Genomic DNA, 10,337 nt, shown 5'->3' on the forward strand with positions numbered 1-10,337 from the left:
TAAGAAAATGAAAGAGGAAATAAAAAAAGAAAGAATCGGAATTTCAAAGAAAGAACGTCATTCCTATCTTTCGAAGCAGCTTTACCGAGTTCAATCAGTCCAGGAGAGGCTCTAGCACAGATAGGTAAGGGCGATGTCATCATAAATGGTTGACTGGGACATTTTTTGAAGGCAAATTCATCATTTTCCANAAATATGACAAACAAATATTTAAATTATAATTAAATAGTACAACGAATGAAATATGCATTAGTCATCCTTAGACTAGTTCTATAAATTCAGCTGAGTTCATTGAATGTCACTTAAAGTGCATTTAATGCATCTCTTTCTTAAAGCTCAACCTTGCACAACATATAAGTAAGGTCTCCAACGTTTTCTAGAATTTCCTTTGATGAGCTCATCATAGCTTGAATATAAGTGTACAAGGTTTGTTGTAATTTCTTGGCTATCGTCTTTGTAATTAGACCTTGAGGTATGAAAATTCTTTGGTCGTGGTTCATATCAGTATGTGCTTAGTGCAAGGCCTCATAAAACATAGAACAATGAAGTAATGTATCCATACGAGCTCCGGCTCTCACTTGAATACAAAAGAAACTTGTTCATTTATGTTACCTGTTGTGGACCTACAACGTTTCACCTTTCATAGATTTGGGTTCCATTCTTGGTTCTTGGTCCCATCTGTCCACATTTATGTTACCTGTTGTGGAGAGCTCCTCTTTGGTTCCATCTGTCCACATTCTTCCTTTCCATCTAGGGGAATTCGGGCTTAATTGTTCTGTGTAGTCGATTCGCTCAGTACCCTCCATTAACAGAGTCCATGAGCTCGGGAAGAGAAGTAGAGCCCTCGGTCAACCAAGAGGGGTCCAGCCCTTCCTCATCATTCATCATTCAATTCATTGCATTCTTCTTTCGAGCAGATCCGTCAGCTTCCAGCCAATCAACCAATCCTGTTGATCCTGACCTACAAAAAGAAGGGAATGAGGTAATCTCATAAGAAAATGAAAGAGGAAATAAAAAAAGAAAGAATCGGAATTTCAAAGAAAGAACGTCATTCCTATCTTTCGAAGCAGCTTTACCGAGTTCAATCAGTCCAGGAGAGGCTCTAGCACAGATAGGTAAGGGCGATGTCATCATAAATGGTTGACTGGGACATTTTTTGAAGGCAAATTCATCATTTTCCACTCATCTTTCTTGCGTGCCTGTATGAAGTGTATCGGTCATTTCTTGCGTGACTGGGACGATTTGCGTCTTATTGTAGGTCGGTCATCTGTTCAATCTGGAATTCCATCTCTTCTTTGGTTTCTGGTACCGATTTGATTTGATTTCCTTTGTTCAAATCAATATCTATGTCAAGCTTCCCTTCCCGATTGTCCTGTTATGTTCAATCCGTTGTTCTTCTGTCCAATCAAATATCCCGGTCGAGCTGGCTTGGCTAGTACATCAATCAGCATATTGCTTGTTTGGTACACATAACTTTCAATGTCAATCAAGTTCTCGAATTCATTCCCTTGCCTTGCCTTTTGAGCTGAGCTGAGGAAAACGTGAATCATATCTATTTTCTGAACTTATAAAGCTTTAAGAGAGAATAGGGAGTAAGGGGGAAAAGAGGCTATAAGTAGGCGGTTTGCTATTGCTAGTTGGGTTGCTAGCTTTTATCCTGCTTGACTTTGCTATCGCTCATGACTTGTATTGTGGTCGGCCTAAAAAGTCATATCCTACCATAAAAGAATGTTGATTATCTAATGTGTTAAGTATCGCCAAAAGCAAGCAAGACGAGGTTACCCCTCTCCCTATCGGTCAAGCTGCTTGAACTTTGCTTATTTCTTTTTTTTAAGGATCAACTAAGAAAATGAGATTGTTGTTCCACCTTTAAATTAAATTGACTTGTCATAATAATTTCAATCCTAGTAATATCAATGATACTACCACTCCTTGATACTTGATATAGTATGCATGTAATATGTAGATATCAATCCTCTAATGATATCAGTCGCCTTATAGCTCAATTTCGTATCTATATAGTTGATTTCATATAATTATTTGATTAATCTAGAAACCTAAATTACTAAATTTTTATTAAGTATTTAATAAATTTTTAATCTCAAAAATCTTTCAAATTTAAATTTATTATTTCTTAGAATATAAATAATTTCATGTATACAATATACTTGAGAATTACTTGTACAAATAAAAAATAAAAAAATATATTTGTTGTAAAAACTTACGTTAATCTAGACTGTCTGGATATAAGGATATTGCTTCTAACTACGTGTTTAGAGTCCTTCCATTCAAGTAAAGCTGATAGAATCCGAGTTCCATCTCTCATAGCTTCGCCCTTCACCACAACTTTGAATCTCTTCCTTTCTCCTGCCTTCGCAAAATCTAGACTGTCTGGAAAAACTTTGACAGAGAGACCAACTGGGGATGATATATTCGCCCTGTACACCGACGCACCGTGCTCGACATCAGTCACGGTCCGATAAAACACCGCTGTAATGGCAGAACCAGGATCTGAGAGCTGTTTGTGCATTGTAGGGTAGTTGAGCCCGTCAGTGCCTTTAGCAGGCTTGATCTTGGAGCAATTATACTCCTTGCTACCAACAAGTAGGCCAATTGTTGTACTGTTGTAGCCTTCTTTGCAGAGGAAAGATATGTAGGAGCCGAGCGAAATGTCGTAAACAAGGCCAGGATGAACAGCCTTGGTTGGGTTTATTTGTCCAGCTCCAGAGCCAAACTCAGCATCCTCCGACTTGATCTTCATTGGCGTTGCTAGAATGAATTGAAAACCCAAATCCATTCAGGCCTGAACATTGGCTAATGGAAATACGGCTACACACAAGACTTACCGGTGGTCATGAGAGCCGACTTGACCGCAGCCGGAGACCAGTCGGGGTGGAACGACTTAACGTAGGCAGCAGCCGCAGTGGCGTGAGGACAAGCCATGGACGTACCTGCCATTACACTGAACAAGCTATATCTACTGTCTGCAATTTTCCCTGTCAAACTTGACAACTTGGTATAAGCAGCCAAGATATCTATCCCTGGTGCAGCAAGATCAGGCTAACCACAGAAACTCAGTATTTTTGTAAAACATAGAGAAACGAAAGAGGCTTTTGTTTTGGGTTATACCTTGAGGATATTTGGGCTGATGAGCTGAGGGCCTCTGGATAAGAAAGAGGCCACGAAAGGAGCAGCAATTTTGACGGTCTTGCTCTTGTAAATGATAGCTCTAGGATCCCTGTGTTCATTGAATCAATATCACTGAAAAGGAGCAGCAATTTTGGGAGTTCCCACACAAAAAAGGAACATACTTGGTGGAGTTGATATAGAGATCGATATATTTGCCAGAGACTGGAGGAATGACAGCTCCAGGGAGAAGCAAAATGGGGGAAGAATCGGTTTGTTCTTCAAGGAGTTCAATGATTCCAGTGCCTCCTAAGGATTCGATGTTGTAATCTATGGATGTTGTCAAGCAATACACGATTCTTCCTTTCACCTTGCTTTGGCTGAGAGCATCTACGTCACAAGCACTAGCACTGTTTCAAATCAAAGATCACATGTTTAGTTAGCGTTGTGTCATCATTTCGTTAGGTCAACTATTGGTCGACTCTACTCGGGGATCATTTAGAAACCAATTTCTAACTTATGGGATGTATTTCATACTGTAACAGCCAAAGTCTAGCACTAGCAGATATTGTGTTTGAGCTTTCCCTTTCAGGCTTCCCCTCAAGGTTTGAGCTTTCCTTTTCGGTCTTCCCCTCAAGGTTTTACCGCCAAAGGCCTTCCCTAGCTGATATTGTCTTCTTTAGGCTTGCCTGACACATCTACTATGGATAGGTTTCCACACCCTTACAAGGAGTGTGTGTTTGCCATTTGCAACAGCCCAAGCCTACCGAACGTGTATTTACCCTTTGTAACAGCCTAAGCTCATAGCTAGCAGATATTGTCCTCTTTGGACTTTCCCTCAAAGTTTTTAAAACTCGTCTACTAGGGAGAGGTTTACACACTATTATAAGGAATGTTTCGTTCCCCTCCCCATGTGGGATCTCACACATACCTTGCGTTCCCTAGGATTGTGCCATTGTTGGATGCTCTAGCCCCGCTCGTAAGAGAGTACATTTGATTCTTGGGCGAGAAAGTGTTGATGGAGAATCCCTGCCAAATTTTATGTAATTTTCACTTCACATAAATAATGGGTTATATATACTGAAAGTAATAACATGTTCTTCAAGTAAAAACATTAGAATCTTATATCTAAAATGTAGTGTTTTTCATTATCCGTTCATCAAAAGCTGAAAAGTAAACAAAAAAAGAGAGAGACTTACAGTAAATTTCTTGCCATTCCCGAGTTTGAAAGCAGTGGCAAATCGCCTATCAATGCCGGTTGCAGCTACGGTCATAATCCAGGGAGCCACATTCTCAACGGTGGACAATTCAGGGCCATCGTTGCCGGCGGCGCAGGACGTTAAAATACCCTTCTTCATAGCATGAAAAGCCCCAATTGCGTGGCTGTCCCTGAAGAAATCCACAGCCACCGAGCCAATGGAGACGGAAATGAAATCAACGCCATCAGCAATGGCCTCATCGAAGCCTGCAAGAACATCCATATCGCTACAGAAAATACTCCAGCACACTTTGTACACTGCAATTCGAGCAGAAGGCACACCACCGCGTGCAGTCCCTTTGCCCAGGCCATACAAACTCGCCCCCTCCACCGCCGAGCCTGCCACAGTCGATGCCGTGTGAGAGCCATGCCCCTCCGTGTCGGCCACACTCGTCTCTGTAAATTGGCTTACATTGTCCAGATCGAAGTAATTAGCACCGATCACTTTGCTGTTTCATTATCAATTCATCCAATTAACAATAGAACAATCAATTAATAAGGCATCGAATTAACAAGAAAAATCAATAGTAAATAGATACTTGTTGCAGGCGGTGAAATTAGGTCCGGTGACGCATCGACCCTTCCATTTAGCGGGAGGCGGACCGTAGCCTTCATCACTGAAACTAGGGCTATTTATCCAAATCCCTAAACAGAACATCAAACAAATCAACATTATGAATCGATTAATTCTAGGGTTTGTACGAATTTATAAGCGAATTAAACACAAACACAGACCAGTATCCAAAACGGCGACAATGATATTAGATTCGATTTTAGGGTTCCGTTTGGAGCGGCGATTGAGACCCAGAAAGTCCCACGATCTGGTGGTCACGACTCGGTGCTTCCTGCTCGGGAACACCGACACCACGCCCTCCATATCTGGTTCTCACAAAATCACAGTTACTAAAACGACATGGAATGAAGGAATCACAGAGCTATTTGGATTGTAAAACGACATGGAATATATGATGTTGATTTACTTGAGAGCTTGGCGGCTTCGTGAGGCAACAATCTGGCGGCGAATCCATTGAAGCTCCTTCCATAGCTGTGGATCTTCGACTCTCGAGCTTTGTTTTCACTAACTCATACAAATGGATGGAGAGAATGGTTAATTAGTAAATTATTCTTACACAATATTTTTTTTTTTTTTTTTTTTTTTAATTTTTTAATAGGATCTTTTTCTCTACAGAATAATAATCCAAATCCTTCCCTAAGAACCATACTAATCTGAGATGATATTTCGGCTCGGTGGACATTACAAAAGTGGTTTAGACAAACAAAAAAAACGCCATTAACAAAAGATAGAAATATCAATAAAGTGAAAAAGGCATTGAAATGTACTCTCCAATGGTATCCAATAGAAGGTTGTGATGGTCGTCTACCACCGTAGTCGACAAAGTTCCCGCGGGCATGTCGCCCATATAAACAATATAAGGCTGTGAAAAATTAACGTTTAGAAATGAAAAATTATTCAATGAAACTGTTACTCTACGATCGATCATGTTATTATTATATTACCTTTCTTTCGTAGTGGCTCGAACCATGGATCATAAACGAGGCCACGAGCCAAAAAAGTAATACAAGTACAAACAGAAGCTCGTGCAGCCTCATTTGGGTATTATTCTAAACCGACACAAAATTTTAATGTTGGAAATTGGATATTTTGTGGGGTTAAATATTCATATGAGAAGGGAAGAAATTCGAAACAAAAGGCTCTAATTTTGACCGTCGGTTTAGAGAGGATATAAATAGTCTTTTAAGACAATTTAGAGGTTAGATTCTCGTTTTTTTTAGTTATTGATTCTGGTTTTTTAGTTATCTGTTAATAATGTTTTTTTTAATTTTATATTCAAACGGTTGGATGATGAAAGTCCCACATGGGCTCATGGAATCATCATGAGTTTATAAGTGATGAATACTAACTTCATTGGTACAAGGCCTTTTGAGGAAATCCAAAGCAAAACGCATGAGAGCTTATGTTTAAAGTGGACAATATCATACCATTGTAGAGAGTCGTGTTCGTCTAACGAAAACCAAATAAAATCAACTCTTTTTCTATATATATTATTGTGACGACGGTTGAAGATTGTTGGGAGGGAGTCTCATATTAATTAATTAAGGGGATAATCACGAATTTATAAATAAGAAATACATTTTTATTGGTACGAGGTCTTTTGAGAAACTAAAAGTAAAATCACTAGAGTTTATACTCAAAGTGGATAATATCATACCATTAAAGAGGTTCGTGATTTCTAATAATGACTCATTGAGATGAGATCTTATAGTGTTCGTTCCTTATGAGAATGTGAAAACTTCTCCCTAATAGACGCATTTTAAAATCATGAGACTAACGATGGAATGTAACAAATCAAAATGGACAATATTTACTAGTAATGATCTTGAACGGTTACAATGGTCCAGGGAACATAATAATTGACTCTTTGATTTATAAAATAATAATATCTATGAAAAAGTCAATTTAGGCATTATAGCTCACGTTGGTGTGCCCACGTGGATGAACCCATATTTCGAGAATGAATGATTATTATTATTATTATATTAATGAAACATTTAATATTATAAACGTGCTTTCAAAAATCCTTTTTTTTTTTTTTTTTTTAATTTGAAGCCACCAAAAGCACATAATAATACTAAAAGAAAAATTAACTTTTTATTTACATTCAACCGTTCAACGGTTCAACGGTTCAACGGTTCAACGGTTGGACCGCCCATCTCTTAAACCACTATATATAGATAGCCATGGAAGCCATTAAAGCACGATATCAAGCACTCATGGAGTCGAGGAAGCTTGTGTTTCCACTTCTCTCTCTCTTCGTTTTCTCTCTCCTCTNGTTTTTTTTTTTTTTTTTTTTTTTTGGTTCGAATATATTATTTATATAACGGTAATTCGGACTTTCAATTTTACTTCTGACGTGGGGTTGGTTTGATTTGATATAATTTGTCAGGGCAAGGATCGGGTCGTCGCCATGTTGATTATCGCTTTAATTCTCGGCCGACCAAGCTGTTCGTGTTCGGAGATTCGTATGTCGACACCGGCAACATTAAGGCCAGTACTTCCAGCTCCCGGAATTTCCCTTATGGAATTACATTTCCCGGCGTACCTTCCGGTCGTTTCTCCGATGGTCGTGTTTTGACCGATTTCTTCGGTAACCAGTCTGTTTGTCTTTGTGTCTGTTTGTTGTTAAGGTTGTTTTTTGATATGAAAAACATGTTGTAGCTAACTATCTTGAGCTGAAGTCACCGGAGACCTTTAGTGGATGGCGGAAGGGTGGAAGGAAAGGGCCGAAATATGGGATGAACTTTGCTTTTGGAGGAACTGGCGTGTTCGACACGTCGTTTCCTTTCCCGAACATGACGACCCAGATCGATTTCTTTCAAGGTCTTGTTGCTAATAACATATTTGCTCCAAAACATGTCGGTTCTTCTGTTGCTCTTGTCTCCCCATCCGGCAATGATTATTCCTTTTATCAAGAGAGAAATGGATCTATTGAGGTAACTTCTTCAACTATCAACACTAACCATACACACGGGGCGCGGGACGGAGATAGGGATGCTCGGTCCCCACCTCCGCCTCTTGTTTCATTCTCTATTCTTGCAAATTTTTCATTTATATTCGTCGGGATTACGAAAGTGATTCTCCGCTATTAATTTTTCTCAATTTTTAATATTTGTTTTAAAGAACTTTTTTGTTGGATAATTTTCATTTTTAACTTATTTTCTGTGAAATCCCACGTTGGTTGGAGAAGATGGGTGTGGAAACTTCTCCCGAACAACACGTTTTAAAATTGTGAGGCTGATGATGATACGTAACGGACCAAAGCGGACAATATCTATTAGGGGCGGTTACAAATGGTATCAGAGTCAGATATTGGTCTATGTGCCAGCGAAGACGTTGGCCCCTAAGGGGGTAGATTGTGAGATCTCACATCGGTTGGGGAGGGAAACGAAACATTCTTTATAAAGATGTGGAAACCTCTCCCCAATCCAAAATCATTTGGAGAGGGAAATGGAACATTTCTTATAAGGATGTGGAAACCTCTCTCTAATAGATGCGTTTTAAAATTGTGAGGCTGACGATGATACATAATGGACCAAAACGGACAATATCTATTAATCGGTGAAATTGGAGTGTTATAAATGGTACCAGAGCCAGACACCAGGTTGTGTGATCTTACATTGGTTGGAAAGAGGAACGAAGACATTCTTATAAGAATGTGAAAACCTCCTCCTAATAGACGCATTACTTAATGAGCAAAAGTGGACAATATCTGCTAGCGGTGGACTTCAACTGTTATATTAAAAGTCGATATTATACATTAGTGGGGCAGGACAGAATCGGGATGAAGACAGAGAATATAATTCCCGTTCTTGGCTCCATTCAGCTAACACGACAAAATTTATCATTGCTCCCTCTCTTATTCTGGGTGCTCTAACACTATTATTATTGTTATTATAGGGACTCCAACCCTTCATTATCTCAGTAGTGAACCAAATTGCTGTAAATTTGAAGCGCATCCACAGCTTGGGAGTGAAAAAAATAGTGGTGTTAGGGTTAGGGCCAGTGGGATGTCTTCCTCAGCCAACAGCCAACTCATCATTCAAGCACTGCAATGCAACCTCGAATTCAATGGCTAAAGTTCACAACCTTTTATTAAAGCAAGCTGTGGAGAAACTAAACAAGGAAACAAAGGGTTCTCCGTTCATCATTTTCGACGTCTACAACGCAATCTTGTCCATCATCCGAAACAAAGGGAACCCTAAAGCTAGGGTAAGATTCGAGACGCCATTGAAGCCATGTTGTTTTGGAGTAAGCAGTGAGTTTTCGTGCGGGAGCGTCGATGAAAAGGGCAACAAAATGTACACTTTGTGCACACGCCCCAAATCGACCTTGTTTTGGGACTCAGTGCACCCTACTCAACAGGGCTGGTTCGCAACTTTTAGCTCTTTGGCATCGTCTCTCAAATATCATCTTTGAATTTGTTCTTGCTGTTCAATGTATTTTTATTGAAATTAATAAAGAAAATGTATTTTCTGTTCTGGGTTGGTTGGGTTAGTGACCCGAGTAACTCAAAATAGAATTTACAATCCAATCCAACCTATCTTCTCATAAATCTCAAATATCATACGTTTACGAGTTACAATTCATCACTAATATCATTTACAAACGTCAAATATTCATAATTTTCATAATATTCTTAAAAGTAGGGTAAGGGTGAGTTGGATTGTAACCCTATTTTCGGATTGGTGGGATTAACATGACAAAAAAAAAATGTCAACTTGTAAACCAACCCGAGTTTTTTCATTTTTCAAAGGTTCAACCCAGCTCAAACCGAAAAAAGCCTAATCCAACTCAATCTTTATGATTCGAGTTGGTCGAGTTATTGAATCATATGAACACCCTACCATAAATTAAAATGATATCATAATCCCTCATGAAAGCTCGCATGATCTGGATCTACGAAAAAAGAACCGACACAAATGACAAAGCTTAATTAAGCAAACACTTCTACATCTAGCTATTAATATTCCTTCTAATGTACTCCATGCATATAAGTTCAAAAATACTTTATATTTTTTATTAATATACTTAAAAAAAACATAAAATATTTAATACCATATGATTAAGCTTTAAAAAAAAAAAAAAAAATTATTCCACTATGCAATTAAAAATTATAGAAAACAATATTCTCCATCCACATACATACATATATATATACACATTTTTCACCCATTTAATTTTTTAAATTTATTTTGATCTTATGACAAAGTTGTATGTCCTAGGAGATTCGTACGTTGATACCGACAATTTGTATTATTCAAATCTTTTTATATTATATTTATATTGTCGGTTGTTTCTATGATGACTTGGTTTAACCAATTTTACTTGTTTCTATGTGTTTTAAAAAGTCAAAAACATAATCGAAGAAAAAGA

The 10,337-nt window shown here is 38.5% G+C and overlaps 2 protein-coding genes across 2 annotated transcripts; one reads left to right on the top strand and one right to left on the bottom strand.

Annotated features, from left to right (window-relative positions):
• Nucleotides 1-2,106: 2,106 nt before the first annotated feature.
• LOC111782256 (subtilisin-like protease SBT4.15) lies at nucleotides 2,107-5,499 on the bottom strand. The gene is made up of 9 exons (XM_023663095.1): nucleotides 5,365-5,499; nucleotides 5,120-5,263; nucleotides 4,924-5,029; nucleotides 4,326-4,833; nucleotides 4,058-4,155; nucleotides 3,312-3,536; nucleotides 3,130-3,238; nucleotides 2,847-3,060; nucleotides 2,107-2,769 (listed from the first exon to the last, which is right to left on the bottom strand). The coding sequence occupies exons 2-9, from the start codon at nucleotides 5,259-5,261 to the stop codon at nucleotides 2,222-2,224; spliced, it is 1,950 nt and encodes a 649-aa protein (XP_023518863.1). The 5' UTR covers nucleotides 5,262-5,263; nucleotides 5,365-5,499; the 3' UTR covers nucleotides 2,107-2,221.
• A 1,668-nt stretch (nucleotides 5,500-7,167) lies between these two features.
• Nucleotides 7,168-9,496, top strand: LOC111782044 (GDSL esterase/lipase At5g03610-like). The gene is made up of 4 exons (XM_023662810.1): nucleotides 7,168-7,234; nucleotides 7,347-7,551; nucleotides 7,623-7,897; nucleotides 8,862-9,496. Exons 1-4 carry the CDS (start codon nucleotides 7,178-7,180, stop codon nucleotides 9,378-9,380), a joined length of 1,056 nt encoding a protein of 351 aa, XP_023518578.1. The 5' UTR covers nucleotides 7,168-7,177; the 3' UTR covers nucleotides 9,381-9,496.
• The last annotated feature ends 841 nt before the right edge of the window (nucleotides 9,497-10,337 follow it).

This window comes from Cucurbita pepo, chromosome LG19 (assembly GCF_002806865.2).
Source record: "Cucurbita pepo subsp. pepo cultivar mu-cu-16 chromosome LG19, ASM280686v2, whole genome shotgun sequence".
Classification (NCBI taxonomy): Eukaryota; Viridiplantae; Streptophyta; class Magnoliopsida; order Cucurbitales; family Cucurbitaceae; genus Cucurbita; species Cucurbita pepo.

Coding starts and splice junctions, on each gene's coding strand:
- LOC111782044 (XM_023662810.1), top strand. CDS start 7,178: ATGGAGTCGAGGAAGCTTGTGTTTCCACTTCTCTCTCTCTTCGTTTTC. Junction 7,552..7,622: donor TGTTTTGACCGATTTCTTCG/GTAACCAGTCTG, acceptor AACATGTTGTAG/CTAACTATCTTGAGCTGAAG. Junction 7,898..8,861: donor AGAGAAATGGATCTATTGAG/GTAACTTCTTCA, acceptor TTGTTATTATAG/GGACTCCAACCCTTCATTAT.
- LOC111782256 (XM_023663095.1), bottom strand. CDS start 5,261: ATGGAGGGCGTGGTGTCGGTGTTCCCGAGCAGGAAGCACCGAGTCGTG. Junction 4,834..4,923: donor AATTTCACCGCCTGCAACAA/GTATCTATTTAC, acceptor ATAATGAAACAG/CAAAGTGATCGGTGCTAATT. Junction 3,239..3,311: donor CTCTATATCAACTCCACCAA/GTATGTTCCTTT, acceptor CAATGAACACAG/GGATCCTAGAGCTATCATTT.